At 41.9% G+C, this 17,461-nt stretch overlaps 2 protein-coding genes across 5 annotated transcripts; one reads left to right on the forward strand and one right to left on the reverse strand.

The window, feature by feature from the left end:
• The first annotated feature begins 113 nt into the window (after positions 1-113).
• On the forward strand, positions 114-7,093 carry mecr (mitochondrial trans-2-enoyl-CoA reductase). 3 transcript variants are annotated; one of them, XM_029115554.2, is made up of 10 exons: positions 114-433; positions 546-643; positions 1,111-1,242; positions 1,445-1,588; positions 1,915-2,017; positions 2,928-3,030; positions 3,104-3,177; positions 3,463-3,523; positions 4,140-4,212; positions 6,398-7,093. In XM_029115554.2, the coding sequence occupies exons 1-10, from the start codon at positions 231-233 to the stop codon at positions 6,559-6,561; spliced, it is 1,155 nt and encodes a 384-aa protein (XP_028971387.1). In that variant the 5' UTR covers positions 114-230; the 3' UTR covers positions 6,562-7,093. The 3 variants fall into 3 exon arrangements, with proteins under 3 accessions (XP_028971387.1, XP_028971388.1, XP_028971389.1); XM_029115555.2 differs by lacking the exon at positions 6,398-7,093 and adding an exon at positions 5,201-5,611; XM_029115556.2 differs by lacking the exon at positions 546-643 and having other exon boundaries at positions 289-433.
• A 100-nt stretch (positions 7,094-7,193) lies between these two features.
• smpdl3b (sphingomyelin phosphodiesterase acid like 3B) lies at positions 7,194-16,136 on the reverse strand. Of its 2 annotated transcripts, none has more exons than XM_010899118.5 (8): positions 15,749-16,136; positions 10,622-10,835; positions 10,305-10,402; positions 10,035-10,178; positions 9,626-9,795; positions 9,154-9,334; positions 8,177-8,313; positions 7,194-7,803 (listed from the first exon to the last, which is right to left on the reverse strand). In XM_010899118.5, exons 1-8 carry the CDS (start codon positions 15,816-15,818, stop codon positions 7,441-7,443), a joined length of 1,377 nt encoding a protein of 458 aa, XP_010897420.2. In that variant the 5' UTR covers positions 15,819-16,136; the 3' UTR covers positions 7,194-7,440. The 2 variants fall into 2 exon arrangements, with proteins under 2 accessions (XP_010897420.2, XP_010897421.3); XM_010899119.4 differs by lacking the exon at positions 15,749-16,136 and adding an exon at positions 13,943-14,174.
• Positions 16,137-17,461: the final 1,325 nt, after the last annotated feature.

Raw genomic sequence — 17,461 nt, forward strand, 5'->3', positions numbered from 1 at the left:
TTCAATATACTGTAGCAGTGCATGTAGCTACCCACCTATAGTTTGCGTTGAACAGTCGATAACACTACCTCATTCATCCGCCAGGGACAGACTGCCCTTGTTTATACTCTGTTATCTTAAGGGTTAATCCAACATGGCTGCCTCCGCTGTCCTGTGAGTGACACATTTCTTGACATGTTTTGTTGAGATAGCAAGGTATACAGACTGGGGTCGTGCTTTTTTGGTTCAAAATGAAAGTTTCACGAATCCTATGGCTCCTATGCAAAAAAAGTGGGGTGAGAACGCAAACAGTTTGCACCGGTGTATCCACCAACCAACAACACAAACAGCTGTCAAGCACAAGTGCGGTTTATAGGTATTCAACTACATCTTCAATCAGTCACTGTACGGCGCTAATCTACAGAAAACATGGCGACCCTGCTCAAGTGGTTCAGTAAGTGAAAGTGAAGATATTGAAATTGGATATTAAATGATGCTGCACGTAGGCCTACTTTGATATTATGATACATTTCGGAGGCTTTAAATTACTTCGCTGTGGTTCCTAGGTCGGAGAGTATGAATCTTCCCAATGTTGGTGCGAAGTGTGTCCTTGTAAAGATTCTGGCAGCCCCGATCAACCCTTCTGACATAAACATGATCCAAGGTAGCTAAGTATAGTTATAGCTACAATGTTGAGTTCAGTAATGATAAATGTTTGCGCAATTTGTTATCAAAAACACAATTTTGCAACAGCTGATACTTTAAAATAAATACATTTTGAAAAGGTTTACCTGTCTATAAGCCATATTTATATACATGTTTGAACCGCTGCCTTTCAGGATGGTCATGCATAACTACCACAGACTTTTATTTCTTTCATTGGTCACATAAGCTTCCATCTGTGCGGTTTGATTGGTTGACAGATTGTTTGTACATTACAGTATGGAAGTCCTGTCTAGCATTGTACAAGTCCTTTTATGAGTGGCCATTATTAACCACATTAATAACAGACCCCCCACACGACCACATATATATACACACACACTCACAGTTTCATTATAACTTTGTTGAATTCTTGTCAATAATTCCCCCACATTATATTGAATGCCTTGCCTTTATTTGGTCCTGCAGGAACCTATGCTATTCTACCCGACCTTCCGGCAGTAGGTGGAAATGAGGGGGTGGCCCAGGTCCTAGAGGTGGGCAGCCAGGTGAAAGCTCTCAAGCCAGGGGACTGGGTGATCCCAAGAGATGCTGGATTAGGTGAATTACTGTGTTATTTATTGTCTTTGTACTGATGATATTACAGTCGAACGCCTTCAATTTAGAAACCAGGGGCCATATTCTTCCGGTCTGGGCCCACTGTTGTTATTGGACAAGTTCAGGTGGTCCCTTCATGTTTCAGTCCATCTTCATTCATCAGGTTGCTAATTTTGTCGCCGTCTTTTGCGCTCTTTCTGGGCAGGGACGTGGAGGACAGCAGCGGTGTTGGCTGAAGAGGACGTGATCTCGTTGCCTAATGATATTCCTCTGCTCTCGGCAGCTACGCTGGGGGTCAACCCCTGCACTGCCTTGAGGATGCTTACAGACTTTGAAGATCTCAAGCCGGGTAGGCTACCTTTACTTCCTCAACCAGTGGAAGTGGCAACGCTGTATCCTACCCATTCATGCCCATTGCTCCCTTATCCAAGGACATTTCACACTACTTGTCAGAGAAGAGCTGTACTAAGACAGCCAGATGCACCACTACCATAGTTGCTTGAAGCATGCTGGACATTTCTGAACCTTCACAGTATGGTTTGAGTTGTCCCAAAACTGGACAAAGGGTTTAAATGAGCTCCAGTCTATATAAAGAAGCAATTATTTGATCATACTCTATAAAAGGTGAGTTGCCTTGCTTGTTTGTGATTGATGCTCTTTGACTCTCCATTCTAGGGGACACAGTGATTCAGAATGCAGCCAACAGTGCTGTAGGTCAGGCTGTCATACAGATTGCTGCAGCAAAGGGGATCCAAACCATCAATGTGGTCCGAGACAGGTGAGATTTGTCAGATCATGGCTGTATTTGTTACAGCACGTAACAGAACATTTTCTTTAATGTTTTGCAAATGGAAAATGTTTAGTTGTTTCTGTTATCAAAGTTGGAGGTTCAACAATACATGGTTGAAAATAAGGATTCAAATGTCCTGTGTAACATTGTGCAGCTTGTCAACCAGGGACACGCTTTAACTTTACAGTATGACTGAGAGTGAAACGTAGCTGGACAAAAATATGGCCATGAAAATGAAAAATTACAGTGTTTGAGCTAACATCTGAAAACACAGCTTAACAGCTTTACAATTTTGTGGAGTGAATACAGCCCAGTTCATTCCTCCCTGTTATTCTGGTTTCTTTCATTTAGTGCCTAAGAAACCAGTATACTGTACTGCGATAAGCTACTTTCTCAAGAAGAGCAAATTACTAACTGATAAAGACTTTGACCTTTCTGCCGCAGAAGTAAAATGACAGTATTTTGGTATGTAGGTCAATTTGAGCCCTGGGTTATCAGCTGTGAATCTGCCATATAATGAAAACAGTACTGTGCAATCTCCCTTTTAGATAACTGTTTTCAACAGACTTATTTGGTTACAGAAGTGGAATTCCTCACCAAGCTTTCCTGAAGCTTTACCTTACCTGAATACAAAAGCAGTATCTGGCCAATGGGAATGACCACTAAATGTACACCTCTGTCTGTTTTTAAATTGAAGTGGCCATTTTAATTCCAAAAGTCAGCCTTTTTTTTGAAGGCTACACGCATAGCCTACTGCCCCTACAAAGTTAATTATGTATATCCACTCTCTTGGAGACAAATTATAAAAACATAAGAAAAAGAAGGCATATAAAGGTAAGATGGCCAATGTAGTTGTGCTGTTTAAGAACTGCATGTACTTCTGCCTCCCCATTTAAAGGCCAGACTTCACAACACTTATTGATAGGCTGAAGGCCATGGGCGCCAGTCATGTGATCAAGGAAGAGACCCTGAGGCGGCCTGAACTGAAGGAGCTTTTCAAGGTCGGTGGGCTTCAAAACTGAACAAACATAACGATTAACTCAGATGATAATTAATTATTTCATTTCCTTCTAGAGTTGTCCAAGGCCTAAGCTGGCACTGAACGGAGTTGGGGGCAAGAGTGCAACAGAACTCCTCCGTCACGTACAGTAAGTATTCAGGTGACTAATTTGAACCTTCATTGCCTTAATTGAGGATCATGTTTAATACACAGATATTGCGTATCTTTCATGATGGCATCCATGAGAAAATGGGAAGTGACATTGAGGCCATCTGCTGTTTGAGAAATTATTCCTCTTCACAAGTATAATTCATTGGCTGATTCATCATAGTCAACTCAGTTGTTCACTTTGAACTGGAGGAAGCCCTCATTGATGGTGTCTATGCTAAAACGCATGACATCCAAGTGATTTGTTTTTGTGCTGTATTTTAAGAGTTGGAGGATCCATAGTGACGTATGGAGGGATGGCCAAGCAGCCTATTACGGTCCCTGTGGTAAGACTGATACCCCCTGTAACAATACCTAGATTTATGTCACAGGACCAAGAGACATCTCATTTATTTTAGATGATCAATTGAGCAAAAATACAGTGGTTTTACTGTATTCGTTTATAGGTAGAGATTTTGCTAGTAGCATATTTGTAACGTGTTAACCAAGCTGTTTTTAGATTGGAAAACCGTTCACAAAAAGGTGACTTAAGTAAAGCTTTCAGAGATCTGCCAGATTTGTGCGTTTGAAACATGTGCAGCTCATGTCTTTTCTTAGGTCGTTGACAGACCGGAATCCATTTTAAGAGGTGGTAATATGCTAGCAAACTCAAACAGACATAGCATGTGATGCATGTTACGTAAACATGGTAGCAAGAAAACACAGCTCATAGCAAAGGATGATGTATGGAGGACGACTTATGCTCTATCCAGACAGTCCATGATGCGTTGTGCCTAAGAACAGCTCTTAGCCATAATGTATTGACCATATACCACACCCCTTCATGCCTTATTGCTTAATTAAGAGTGACCTGATTACAGATCTTTAAAAGGTGAACAGTACATTGTCAAATGTAATCCTTTGCAACTTCTCCCTGTATATAATCATATCTCCTCTCCCCAGAGCGCCCTGATCTTCAAAAATATCAAGGTTCAAGGCTTCTGGGTGACTCAATGGAAAAGGAACCACTCTCAGGGTGAGCCAGACAGAGACATTCTGTAGTTTTACCTAAAACAGAGATTTAGGTTGTTCATACAAACTCTTGGATAGTCCTGTCATGTCCCTCTGGGTAGTTTAGTCAGAATTTAAGTGAGTATATTTTAGCTGAATGTAGTTGCTGGAAGTCTCCCATATTGGAACAGATACAAAGTTGGGATCTCATCTACACTCACCTAAAGGATTATTAGGAACACCTGTTCAATTTCTCATTAATGCAATTATCTAATCAACCAATCACATGGCAGTTGCTTCAATGCATTTAGGGGTGTGGTCCTGGTCAAGACAATCTCCTGAACTCCAAACTGAATGTCAGAATAGGAAAGAAAGGTGATTTAAGCAATTTTGAGCGTGGCATGGTTGTTGGTGCCAGACGGGCCGGTCTGAGTATTTCACAATCTGCTCAGTTACTGGGATTTTCACGCACAACCATTTCTAGGGTTTACAAAGAATGGTGTGAAAAGGGAAAAACATCCAGATTTTGCTAGTAGCATATTTGTAACGTGTTAACCAAGCTGTTTTTAGATTGGAAAACCGTTCACAAAAAGGTGACTTAAGTAAAGCTTTCAGAGATCTGCCAGATTTGTGCGTTTGAAACATGTGCAGCTCATGTCTTTTCTTAGGTCGTTGACAGACCGGAATCCATTTTAAGAGGTGGTAATATGCTAGCAAACTCAAACAGACATAGCATGTGATGCATGTTACGTAAACATGGTAGCAAGAAAACACAGCTCATAGCAAAGGATGATGTATGGAGGACGACTTATGCTCTATCCAGACAGTCCATGATGCGTTGTGCCTAAGAACAGCTCTTAGCCATAATGTATTGACCATATACCACACCCCTTCATGCCTTATTGCTTAATTAAGAGTGACCTGATTACAGATCTTTAAAAGGTGAACAGTACATTGTCAAATGTAATCCTTTGCAACTTCTCCCTGTATATAATCATATCTCCTCTCCCCAGAGCGCCCTGATCTTCAAAAATATCAAGGTTCAAGGCTTCTGGGTGACTCATGGTTGTTGGTGCCAGACGGGCCGGTCTGAGTATTTCACAATCTGCTCAGTTACTGGGATTTTCACGCACAACCATTTCTAGGGTTTACAAAGAATGGTGTGAAAAGGGAAAAACATCCAGATTTTGCTAGTAGCATATTTGTAACGTGTTAACCAAGCTGTTTTTAGATTGGAAAACCGTTCACAAAAAGGTGACTTAAGTAAAGCTTTCAGAGATCTGCCAGATTTGTGCGTTTGAAACATGTGCAGCTCATGTCTTTTCTTAGGTCGTTGACAGACCGGAATCCATTTTAAGAGGTGGTAATATGCTAGCAAACTCAAACAGTTGTTGAGAACATGGATCCAACATGCCTTGTTACCACTGTGCAAGCTGTTGGTGGTGGTGTAATGGTGTGGGGGATGTTTTCTTGGCAAACTCTAGGCCCCTTAGTGCCAATTGGGCATCGTTTAAATGCCACGGCCTACCTGAGCATTGTTTCTGACCATGTCCATCCCTTTATGACCACCATGTACCCATCCTCTGATGGCTACTTCCAGCAGGATAATGCACCATGTCACAAAGCTCGAATCATTTCAAATTGGTTTCTTGAACATGACAATGAGTTCACTGTACTGAAATGGCCCCCACAGTCACCAGATCTCAACCCAATAGAGCATCTTTGGGATGTGGTGGAACGGGAGCTTCGTGCCCTGGATGTGCATCCCACAAATCTCCATCAACTGCAAGATGCTATCCTATCAATATGGGCCAACATTTCTAAAGAATGCTTTCAGCACCTTGTTGAATCAATGCCACGTAGAATTAAGGCAGTTCTGAAGGCGAAAGGGGGTCAAACACAGTATTAGTATGGTGTTCCTAATAATCCTTTAGGTGAGTGTATATGCAGTGAGAAAGAGAATGTTCTCATGATCATAGGTCAAATTACCCATGTTTATAACGTGAATGTATTCCTATATATTTGCAGTATCTTAGGGAAGACTATAGATGACAAACCAACCAGCTTAATATTAGTTTAGTTTACTTCCCGGATTTTGATAGTAGCTGGCAATTGTGCTAAATTAACTATCTGCTAATGTGGAACAAATCTCAGTCTGGCAGTACTTCTTTAATATGAATGTAAAATAAAGATTTCTGTCTTTTCCTCAGATGAGGGAGCCTTACGGAGCATGCTGGACGAACTGTGCTCCCTTATTTGCCAGGGAAAACTAACTGCCCCTGCTTGTTCCGAGGTGGGTCTCCAAGACTTCGGCACAGCACTAGACAAGGCCATGCAGCCATTCACCTCAGCCAAACAGGTCCTTGTCATGTGACAATTCAGAAGAAAACGTGGGAGGCACTACCTGGAGGCACCATTAGGAGTTTTATTTTTTTGTGTTTAAAAAGTTTGCTACAATGTGCCCTAATGAATACAACCCCGCGTCCACAACAAGACCACTACTGGTTCAATAGGTGAAGCACTGAGGCTGCCGTCTCATTATTGTCTGAAATGTTTTTCTCAAGCATGCTTTCAGTAAACTGGGATCAAAGTTCCATATGTTATCAGCAGTCGTAAAGTCCCATTCCTGACATTACATATGGTATACCACACCTTTATAGTCTGGTGTACATGGAATGACTGGGTCCCTTTCCTGAAAATGAATGGATTCTTAGACCATTGTCATGTCTTTTATTGTTTATTCTACGTTTTAACATTGTTATACCTTGATCGCAGAGCTGCTTTTGGTGGCTTGCGAACTTCTGCGGTCATTCATTGTCACACATGCTAGAGGCCAGGCTTACTGGATAATGCTTGAACATTTGGCTAAGACGGATCTGTTGTGTAATATAAAATCTTACGAAATTTGTTTGTTGTCATGTGTACTGAGCAAAATTCATGCTGCTTTTATCTATCATTATGTACAATCATTCTTCATTGTGGACTGTATGAAAAATGTGAAATTAATTGGAGCATGCACCACTGTTGTTAAAACAAATGTCAATCATATAATTGGAAAATTAGACATTTGGACAGAAATGAAGTTAAACATGCTTAAATTAATATAACTGATTAAATAATTGAAAATAGCTAAACATGTTTGGCAACCTTTGGAAGAAAAACGCAGTTGGCCGAAAACAGCGTTTCGGTCTTATAGTCTTTTGTTCCCTGGAAGACAATGATGTCTGGGGCTCCTTGTCTCTGAAGTACAGAGCTAACAGTTTGCCCAGACCACGCTGACTGCCAGACAGAGAACCGGTGACCAGGCATTGTTGGTTAACATGGGCCCCTTGTTGTTCACACAGGAGTCATACCTCTGAAAGTCTACCTCCATAGCAGCACACACATGGTCGATACGGCAGTCATTGTCACACTCAGTCAGGTCATAATTCACTGAGTTGAACTCGTAATACTTCTGTAGGTAGCGGTGGTTGTCTGCCATGCGCTTTAGGACGTGGTGCATGGAGGCTGGGGAGGCATCCGGCACTCGGAAGCTCTCCGTGAGGCGGTACTCTTTCTCCCAACGTGCCTTAGCCTTGTTGGCATGAGTCAGGTTCAGATAGAAGGTCACAAAGTCCTGTGGGACAAGAGACAGATTGAATACATTTGGACCATAAATGAACCATGCTGAGCGGTGCTAAAAACTGGCTTATTTCAGTGTGATTTGATTAAAGTAGCAGCTAACCTTAAAGATTAAAGAAACATCTCTGGTTTAAGTGGCCTAGATTGGATTTATTTTAGAAATATTGATTCTAGAATCAAAAAAAGGAACAGTACATACATTGTAAATAGCATATGTTTTGGTAATGAACTCTTTAACTTTTTAAATGTAGATTAGCTGTGATATTCCCCAATTATATAGATATTGAGGGTTGGCTTCTAATTTCAGTCATGCCCACTTGCCCACACGTACCTTCGAAGGGGGATTAGGGGTTTTCATCAACACTTACTTTGACGAGAAGGGTTTGGGTGTCATATTCAAAGATGCGTATCCCAGGGTTGTTGGCTCCATCTATGACCCCAGGCAGGGTCGTCTTCCAGGGAGTGACCCCAGGTGTCAAGAACATGGTACTAATGGGGGAACCATCTACATGTTTGTAGAACACAAATGCAACATTCCAATGTGAGCAGTGATACAGTGTAGCTTTCAATGATGAACAGAACAGTTTGAAAATTAACACACATTTTTTTTGAGTCAATCAAGTTAAGGAACTACATTGTCTAACTTATCTTGCAAGCCTACAGGCAAGGCTGATATACTTCATGAAAAGCAAACCATTATTGTACTAAATAAAACTCATATTCCTACAAATCCTTTAGCCGCTTATTTTTTTTTTAGAGATGCATAGATATTATATTCATATTCGATTTCTTTAAAGATTATACAAGGCAGTTTCACAGGTCTGATTAGATTAGGAGATAAATTGAAATAACTTGTCAATTTGACACAGGATTTCTACTATTTTCAAGTGTTTGAATTATGCACATTTCTCCAACTTGCAGATGGGAAACCGAGCCCCACTTTGTGGACTTCAGATATTTGGAGTGCATGACACCCCAGGCACCAAACATTAACAATACTTAGCTTGTTTCTGTGCTTGCTGATTCTTGCAATTTCAAGCCAAACATGACATAATGACTTAGCACAAGATCAGAAACTAACTATGAATGTTGAATATCTTGAGGTGGTAGCACAAAATCTGACAGAATATTAAGAAAATGTAGAACATGTGTCACGTGTGTTTTGACACCCCTGCTGTATACACTAAGATCGCAAAGCCTGTTTCACAGCTCTTCATTTTATTCTTCCTTTCTTATCAGGCCCCAGTCTAGACTTGAGACACCAGGTGGGTGCAATAATTGTCAGGTAGAATAAGGACCATCGAAGGCGCCGACCCCATATGATTTTAATTCCCCTGCTGTATACCTCCGGAGCTGTAGAACATCCGGAAGCTGTCCGTGTGATGATGACCGAAAAACTGCCCAATTATGATGTTGTGATGCTTCTGGATTAAGTCTAGGTAGCGTTTGTTGAAGTGGGATCGAAACCAAGCCTTACTGCGCTTCTTCTCAAAGAATCCTGGTGGAACATGACCAGTGATGTAGACCTGAGAGAAAAATGGGTTTGGGATTCATAGAATATGATACTCTCAAAGTCCAAAGGCAAAATGTGCTTTTCCAAGTCTAAAATCATCTATCTTTGTGCATCACAAAGATGATCTCCATATTTACCGGCTCTTGATGCAGGGCGTTTACCACTGGACCGGATTATAAATCATCACCGTATGAAGGAACCTGGAGTTTAACTCCATATCTGCTTGCAGGTGATTTGCTTTATATTTAGAATTACAGGGTGACTTAAATTACTACTTATTGCAATATAAAGAGCATGGTAAGACCTTTTCGTGGTCATTAGCAGCTTTTATAAGAACTTGGTCCATCCAGTTGAATTGGCCGGCTGGATCGTCCATTTCTTCTGTGACCTTGTTTTGGTCATAATACAGGTTGGTGTTTAGGACCACTACCCTGTAACCTGGTCGGTTCAGCAGCTTCTCTGTATAATATCCTCCTATAGAGGATAGGACAAAAGAGACAAAAAGACAGTTGAACTGGAGTTGAGCCCAGACTGCACACTCCAGCGTTTGTGATTCAGTTTCCCCAGACAGATACATTTTTAAATGCATGCCCAAAAGAAATTCTCAACTAAGGCCTCCACTTCCCAAGAGGCATAGCATTCTAAAGCACTCTTTAGCATACCAGAAATTGAACTGACCCTTGCACTGCTTCTAAATAAGTATTTTTGTTTACCTGTGCGGAAGGTTGTTTGAGACTCTGGTTCCAACCAGCTCTGCCACAGGTGTGTTATCTGCTCATACATGTAATTCTGGGCTGCAGGTAGCTGGCTCTTCGGATGGTAGTCATGATTCCCCAGAGCGGAGTACACTTTAGTACCTAAAACGATCACAAGAGTTTATCACTGAGGGCTTTGATTAATATTATATAATATATTCCCCTCAAAAAGCAATTGCTGAATACAAGGGACTTCCCCCTGAAAAACACATATTTGCTCAGACTCACTTGGAAATACATGCTTTATTATGTGGGTGAGGTTGCCAATTATGGAGAGAACATCCTCTTCTCTCAAATCCTCATTTGGGACATGTGGTGTGTCATCTCTGTAGGACAAATGTCAGTTGGTTATGGGGAATCTCTCTTTTAAAGACACTCAATCATAGGTGTAGAGCTAAATAAACATGACAGTAATCCTCTAAATTGTTCAGTTTGAAAGTGCTACTTAATCTATGAAAATAAAATGTACCCGTAGCAAAATTGCTTTCAACCATACATACATACATTCACCGACAATTACAAATGTAAAATAATTTTCGCTATACCCGGTCCAGAAGATAAAATCTGGATCTGGCAGGATGTTTTTCATTGCATAGATCGAGGAGTTGATAAGTTGCCATGGTGCATCACAAAGATAATCTCCATATTTACCGGCCCTTGATGCAGGGCGTTTACCACTGGAAGCGCACACAAGCTCAGGATTGTCAGTGAGTTTATAGGTTGGGTCCCAGTGAATATCTGTAATGTGCCAAAAGTTACCTGAAAACAGAAAGCATGGATGGCATTTACTGATAGGCCTAAATAGCCTATAATGGACAGGTACAGTACAAAGCTACAACAATACATGTAAAAGCAATATTGCAAATTAGATTGCTTCTCTGAACCCTTAGATACACAAAAACAAAGTCATCAATAAACATGCTGTTCCACACTTTTGCTGGTTTACACATTTAAACCATTAATGTCAAGGGGTTGTGTATTGATCTTCCTGTGCTAAGGAACATGTGTTAATGGATTTGCATGTCTTTTCATTAATTAATTCATTCATCTTCTTCCGCTTATCCGGGGCCGGGTCGCGGGGGCAGCAGTCTAAGCAGAGATGCCCAGACTTCCCTCTCCCTAGACACTTCCTCTAGCTCTTCCGGGGGGACACGAGGCGTTCCCAGGCCAGCTGGGAGACATAGTCCCTCCAGCGTGTCCTAGGTCTTCCCCGGGGTCTCCTCCCGGTGGGACGGGCTCGGAACACCTGCCCGGGATGGCGTCCAGGAGGCATCTGGAAGAGATGCCCAAGCCACCTCAGCGGACCCCTCTCAATGTGGAGGAGCAGCGGCTCTACTCTGAGCTCCTCCAGGGTGAGAAGCTCGGTCACCCGATCTCTAAGGGATCGCCCAGCCACCCTGCGGAGAAAGCTCATTTCGGTCGCCTGTTTCCGGGATCTTGTCCTTTCGGTCATGACCCAAAGCTCATGACCATAGGTGAGGGTAGGAACGTAGATTGACCGGTAACCTTGAGGCTCAGCTCTTTCTTCACCACGACAGACCGATACATCGACCGCATTACTACAGAAGCTGCACCAATCCGTCTGTCAATCTCCCGTTCCATCCTTCCCTCACTCATGAACAAGACCCCTAGGTACTTAAACTCCTCCACATGAGGCAGGCACTCTCCACCAACCTGAAGTGGGCAAGCCATCCTTTTCCGACTGAGGACCATGGCCTCGGATATGGAGGTACTGATTTTCATCCCAACCGCTTCACACTCGGCTGCAAACCGTCCCAGTGCATGCTGAAGGTCCTGGTTAGAAGGGGCCAACACGACAACATCATCCGCAAAGAGCAGAGACGAAATCGTGTGGACCCCAAACCTGACACCCTCTGGCCCCTGGCTGCGCCTAGAAATTCTGTCCATAAAAATTACGGACAGAACCGGCGACAAAGGGCAGCCCTGCCGGAGTCCAACATGCACTGGGAACATGTCTGACTTACTGCCGGCAATGCGAACCAAGCTCCTGCTTCGGTCGTACAGGGACCTGACAGCCCTTAGCAAAGGACCCATGACCCCATACTCCCGAAGCACCCTCCACAGGATGCCGCAAGGGACACAGTCGAATGCCTTCTCCAAATCCACAAAACACATGTGGATTGGTTGGGCAAACTCCCATGAACCCTCCATCACCCTGTAGAGGGTTATAGAGCTGGTCCAGTGTTCCACGGCCCGGACGAAAACCACACTGTTCCTCCTGAATCCGAGGTTCTACTATCGGCCGTATTCTCCTCTCCAATACCCTGGCATAGACTTTCCCGGGGAGGCTGAGAAGTGTGATCCCCCTGTAGTTGGAACACACCCTCCGGTCCCCCTTCTTAAAAAGAGGGACCACCACTCCTGCCATCCCAGAGGCACTGTCTGCGACCGCCACGCGATGCTGCAGAGGCGTGTCAACCAAGACAGCCCCACAACATCCAGAGACTTGAGGTACTCAGGGCGGATCTCATCCACCCCCGGTGCCTTGCCAACGTGGAGTTTCTTGACTACCTCTGTGACTTCAGCCCAGGTGATGGACGAGTCCACCTCTGAGCCCTCAGCCTCTGCTTCCTCAATGGAAGACGTGACGGCGGGATTGAGGAGATCCTTGAAGTACACCTTCCACCGCCCGACGACATCCCCAGTTGAGGTCAACAGCTGCCCACCTCCACTGTAAACAGCGTTGTTAGGTCACTGTTTCCCTCTCCTGACACGCCGGACGGTTTGCCAGAATCTCTTCGAGGCCAGCCGATAGTCCTTCTCCATGGCCTCACCGAACTCCTCCCAGGCCCGAGTTTTTGTTTGTGTCAATCAACATTATTTTCTAAATGCCAGCCATCACCAAAACACACATTATTCACCCAAGTTTTGTCACAATATGTTACTAGCCTACATTACAGAATAGCGTGGCTTGTGGTTCCAGAAAATAATTATCAATTTCATAGAGCCATAGAGATAATACATTTGAGCAATTTTTATACCCATAGTGGCAAACGGTTGTAAATGTTTCAGCTTTGGTGTTGAGAAATCGTATTTTACCATTAGTTTCAGTTTTTCCAAGAGTTTTAAAAGAATGAGTTTAGCACTTGTAATTGTTCTACTCTATGATTGGACACTACAGATTTCAATGTTGTATGGGATGAGTACTTTACTTTCCCCACTCATTCCGAAAGGTGCAGCCTGTAGTCTGTACTTTTTTAAATACAACATTATTTTATAATCTTAAATCAATCATTCACTGATTGCTTTGTGGACTTCGCTTTGTGAACATCTGTAGCCTACATTATCATGACCACGTAACTTAATTAAAACAGTTTTCACTAAACGAGGGGGTGTGCTCGTTCATTAAAGTTTGAATAGCTTTGTAGTAGTAGGGCCTATAAGAAAAAATACATAATCGCAGTAATCAGTGGCGTTTTTCAATGTAAAAAATTGGTGTGGCACAAACCATTTCTACCTATAGGATACATACCAGTAAAGCTACAAAACTCCCTCTTGCTATTGATGTGTTTATTTAACACATCAACAAACAGCATGGCTCCACAAAACACTTTTAACGACAGAGCGGCTAGATTCTACCAGGTGTTGTAGTACACATACTGGAGAGAGAGTGTGAGAGAAATACCTTCTTGTGTAATTGCTCTCCTTCTCTCTCACACACATGTAAAATTACCACTGTCACATTTACAAACCTAAATTAGGAATCCACCAAGCTCAGAACCAATGTGCCTACAGGGCAATACGTGAACAGCAGTGAGCTCAACACCACTAAAGGCCACAACGAAGCGGAAAGACAACTTTTTAGGGATACAGATCCATACAGATCTTAACAGAGACTGTCTTACCAGTGTGAAGCTCAGTGTAGCGGTACAGAGTGGTAAGCTCAGACTTGAACATTTCCTCATTTCCTAGAGGCCATAGTTTCACAGCACAGTAATGCCCAGATGTAGGGAATAACAGGACAAATTGCGGGAAGAGTGAGCAGTCAACCAGCTTGGTAGCGATCAGATGGTCACTTTGTGAAAACCTCTGCTCCACCTGGGAGATGACTGTGTCACATGCCTCCTTCATTACCGGCGCTGTGTTGGTTACTCGTTGGCCTGGCTCGTCTGTTCCATCGTGAACGGTGGCAGCCCATTCATCAGTTTGCTTACGCATATTCTGGACATTCTCCTTGAAACGGGTGAGCGCACTGCTAATCCCAGATGCATTGGTGCTGTTTTTGCAGAGTGTTGTATAAAACATCAACTTCTGGCATAAGGAAGAAAAAAAATTCCAGCAGCTGCAGAAACGGTCGTCCCTGAGATTTTTTGACAAGCCATATGCCTCACTTATGGTGGCCTCATCCCATCCTGGTTATGTGCATATGTCCTCCATACCAACCCACTCTCTTCCTTTTGCGTACATATAACACGGGTTCACACAATGTCGTGCTATGCATACGCCAAAGTCCTTTTTTGCGTGCAGTTGAGACGCGATCTCCTCCCATTAATAATAATGGTCAATAAAATCGTTTCATTGACACGCACCAACTGAAACCTATTTGACGTCACCATCATCGAGGCACGGATTTCCCGAAGAGTGACTAATCGTTTAAAAGCTGTAGATTAACTTTATTCTTGAAAGAACGTAAAAGGGTAAAGGTAAAACTTTAATATCGCATTTATTCACCATTATTCTTAATTGGAGGAGATCGCGTCTGAACTGCACACAAAAAAGTACTTTGGCGTATGCATAGCACGAAATTGTGAAGTGTAAACCTGTGTTATATGTACGCAAAGGGAAGAGAGTGGGTTGTCCATACACAGGAGCAGCGCAGCACGGTTTTCCCAAACTGCATTGACAGCTCTACTTTTAAAGTTCCATCATACAGCGGGTGGCCTTGGAATGCGTCTCTGTGTTGCCTCAGCAAGTGCTGCAACACGTTTTGGAGCGCCAGAGAAAAAGGTGGCAAAAGCAGTAAAATCTGCAAACAACACCTTCAGGATGCTCAGATAATAGATAATAAATTACAGGAAGTACCCTTTCTAAGGAAATAAAAATGAAAGGTGTTGACAAACGGTGGGGCTGTGCCACACCTTCCCCTAATTACCAGTGGACCCTGGCAGTAATATAATATAACAAAAAACATCCCTGCATTTGATAGGTAATTATAATTCTCCATAGTAGCTTAGTAACCATTTAATCTCAATTCAGATTAATTTGGAAATGCATTTAGATCTTATTGAGTTATACAGAGTTTTTCGAAAGAAAATAAACAGTGTTGTTTTGTATGAATAGGCATTCAAAGTGAACACAGCTTTTCATTATAGAAACAGTTGCTCTGATCACTGAACTACAGAACATCAAGGCAGTTCTCAATAGTAATATATAATTTACTCAAGTCTAATCAAAATATGCGAAGTAAAGCAAAAATAAATCCCTGTTAACATGTGAGCAGACGGAACCGTTAGGTTGTCCCACCTCCCACAACAAACACAATGTTACATAATAAAGCACATGAACAGACAAGTATGCTACAAATAGCTACATTAATTTAATAATTAATAATTGTTTTGGCTAAGCAGGCGTTAAAAGCGTAATATCGGCATTTTGAATTTGACCTATTTCAACTGAAATATGCACAACTTTAAGTTATTTAATGATCTCACCTGACAACTGCAAAACGTCCCCGCGTGAGAAAAGAAGAGAGGACAAGAGGACTGTCCTTATTGTAGCCATAGTGCACTCTGAGCTGGAAAAGTACTTGAGAAAGCACTAAATCATGCGGAATATAGGCTGGGCAGACGAAGCACACACGTGCGCTGTTATCTCTATTGAGTGTTGCGTCAAATATCAAGCTGAACCCTCTATTAAAAAAAATGGTGGAACAGCTCTGTTGTAAATCATAGCAAGCGAAGAATACAGATGTTTTTTCATCATTCAGGTCGGTTAAAAAGATTGAATGATTCCACAAGCCAGCAGGTGATTGTTGATCTGTCCTTGAGCAAGACAGTTAACCCTAAATGTGCACAGGGCACTCTGTGTTTACTCTGTGTTTGTTGATTATAGAAACTCTCGAAACTGACATTAGGCATGGACGCCTAACATAACTTTTTGATTATTCTAAATTACTTTGAATTACTTTTAGATTACTTTCATATTATGAGGTATTAAAAAACAAATAGGGATAGCCTATAACCAATTGAACATCCTTTACGGGTTCAAGCAATGTTAGAGTTTACATAGCTGGCCAAAAAAGGAATTAGCATTTTAACTTTTGTACAAAGCCTTTGTAAAGGGTTTCTAAACCATTGTTTTCTACTTCTGTATGATTTTCTCTACATTCAGTCCTTCCAATTAATCCACTAACCCTCGATCTTCCAGAATCGAGCTGTTTATCTGAACACTACCCAAAATCGAAATATTCCTGTTCTTTTCTGTTAGCTATTTGTTTTATTCATGTTTTTATTTGCTTCAAAACATTTTTGAAAAATAAATGTCAATTTCTCAAAAAGGGTATTGATATGTTGTATATAAAAATCAAGATATCGATAGCTTTTTGCGAGTACACTAAATCTACATTAGTCTGATGTTTTGCTCCACAACCACCAACATTGTCAAAACGTGGCTGAAACCCCAGGCACGCGAACGCACGTTTGCCATCGTGAACACCTGCACACAAATACGTTTTACCTGCGCGAACGTAACATGATTATAATAATAGGGCCACCAGCAATTGATTTTCAAATCGCATATGATAGAAATAAACTGTGATTATACACCTGCACTCTTAGCTTAACGTCAGTGTTGTCAGCAGCCAATGATAACCAATAGATGCAATATTCTGAGATGCAAAGAAAGCAGAATCACATGGCCTGCCTGTATGGACGGAGTTTAGGTGGTTGCCTCAAATGCTTCATCCTTCGGCAGAGTGCTTCCCAACACACCTTTTCTCCTTAAATATCAAGATTAATTCCTTATAATGTTTTATTTTGAAGGCAGCCCCATGTTACAGCTATCTAACAAATAGTTGCCTAATCTTTCCTGTCTGAATTTTTCAGTGCAACTCTTCTCGTCTGTGTTCTGAAAAAAATAAACGTTGAAACTTTAATTATATAATATATAACACTTTAACTAATATATAACATGAGGTAGGCCTAACATCGTTCTGAGAAAGAAGCGTGGAGTAGATAACTAAATCACGGTAGATACACACTGTTTTTACCAATTAAACTAGCTCTTGATCAGTCACTAAACTGCGTTTAAAATAATTAAAATAATTAAATAAAGAAATCAAGCATGCAACGTGTCATAATTATTTCGCGCACCTATTCTTTTTCATTTGAAGTAATACAAAAGTAATCCTAATAGATACGTTTTTC

Source organism: Esox lucius, chromosome 20 (assembly GCF_011004845.1).
Source record: "Esox lucius isolate fEsoLuc1 chromosome 20, fEsoLuc1.pri, whole genome shotgun sequence".
In the NCBI taxonomy this organism is placed as follows: Eukaryota; Metazoa; Chordata; class Actinopteri; order Esociformes; family Esocidae; genus Esox; species Esox lucius.

Excerpts from the sequence above, each read along its gene's own strand:
- mecr (XM_029115554.2), top strand. The coding sequence starts at position 231 with ATGAAAGTTTCACGAATCCTATGGCTCCTATGCAAAAAAAGTGGGGTG. Across the intron at positions 3,178-3,462 it reads GAACTCCTCCGTCACGTACA|AGTTGGAGGATCCATAGTGA; the intron begins GTAAGTATTCAG and ends CTGTATTTTAAG. Across the intron at positions 3,524-4,139 it reads AGCCTATTACGGTCCCTGTG|AGCGCCCTGATCTTCAAAAA; the intron begins GTAAGACTGATA and ends TCCTCTCCCCAG.
- smpdl3b (XM_010899119.4), bottom strand. The coding sequence starts at position 14,168 with ATGAAGGAGGCATGTGACACAGTCATCTCCCAGGTGGAGCAGAGGTTT. Across the intron at positions 10,836-13,942 it reads CTACACTGAGCTTCACACTG|GTAACTTTTGGCACATTACA; the intron begins GTAAGACAGTCT and ends TTCTGTTTTCAG. Across the intron at positions 9,335-9,625 it reads CTGCTAATGACCACGAAAAG|GTCTACATCACTGGTCATGT; the intron begins GTCTTACCATGC and ends TTTTTCTCTCAG.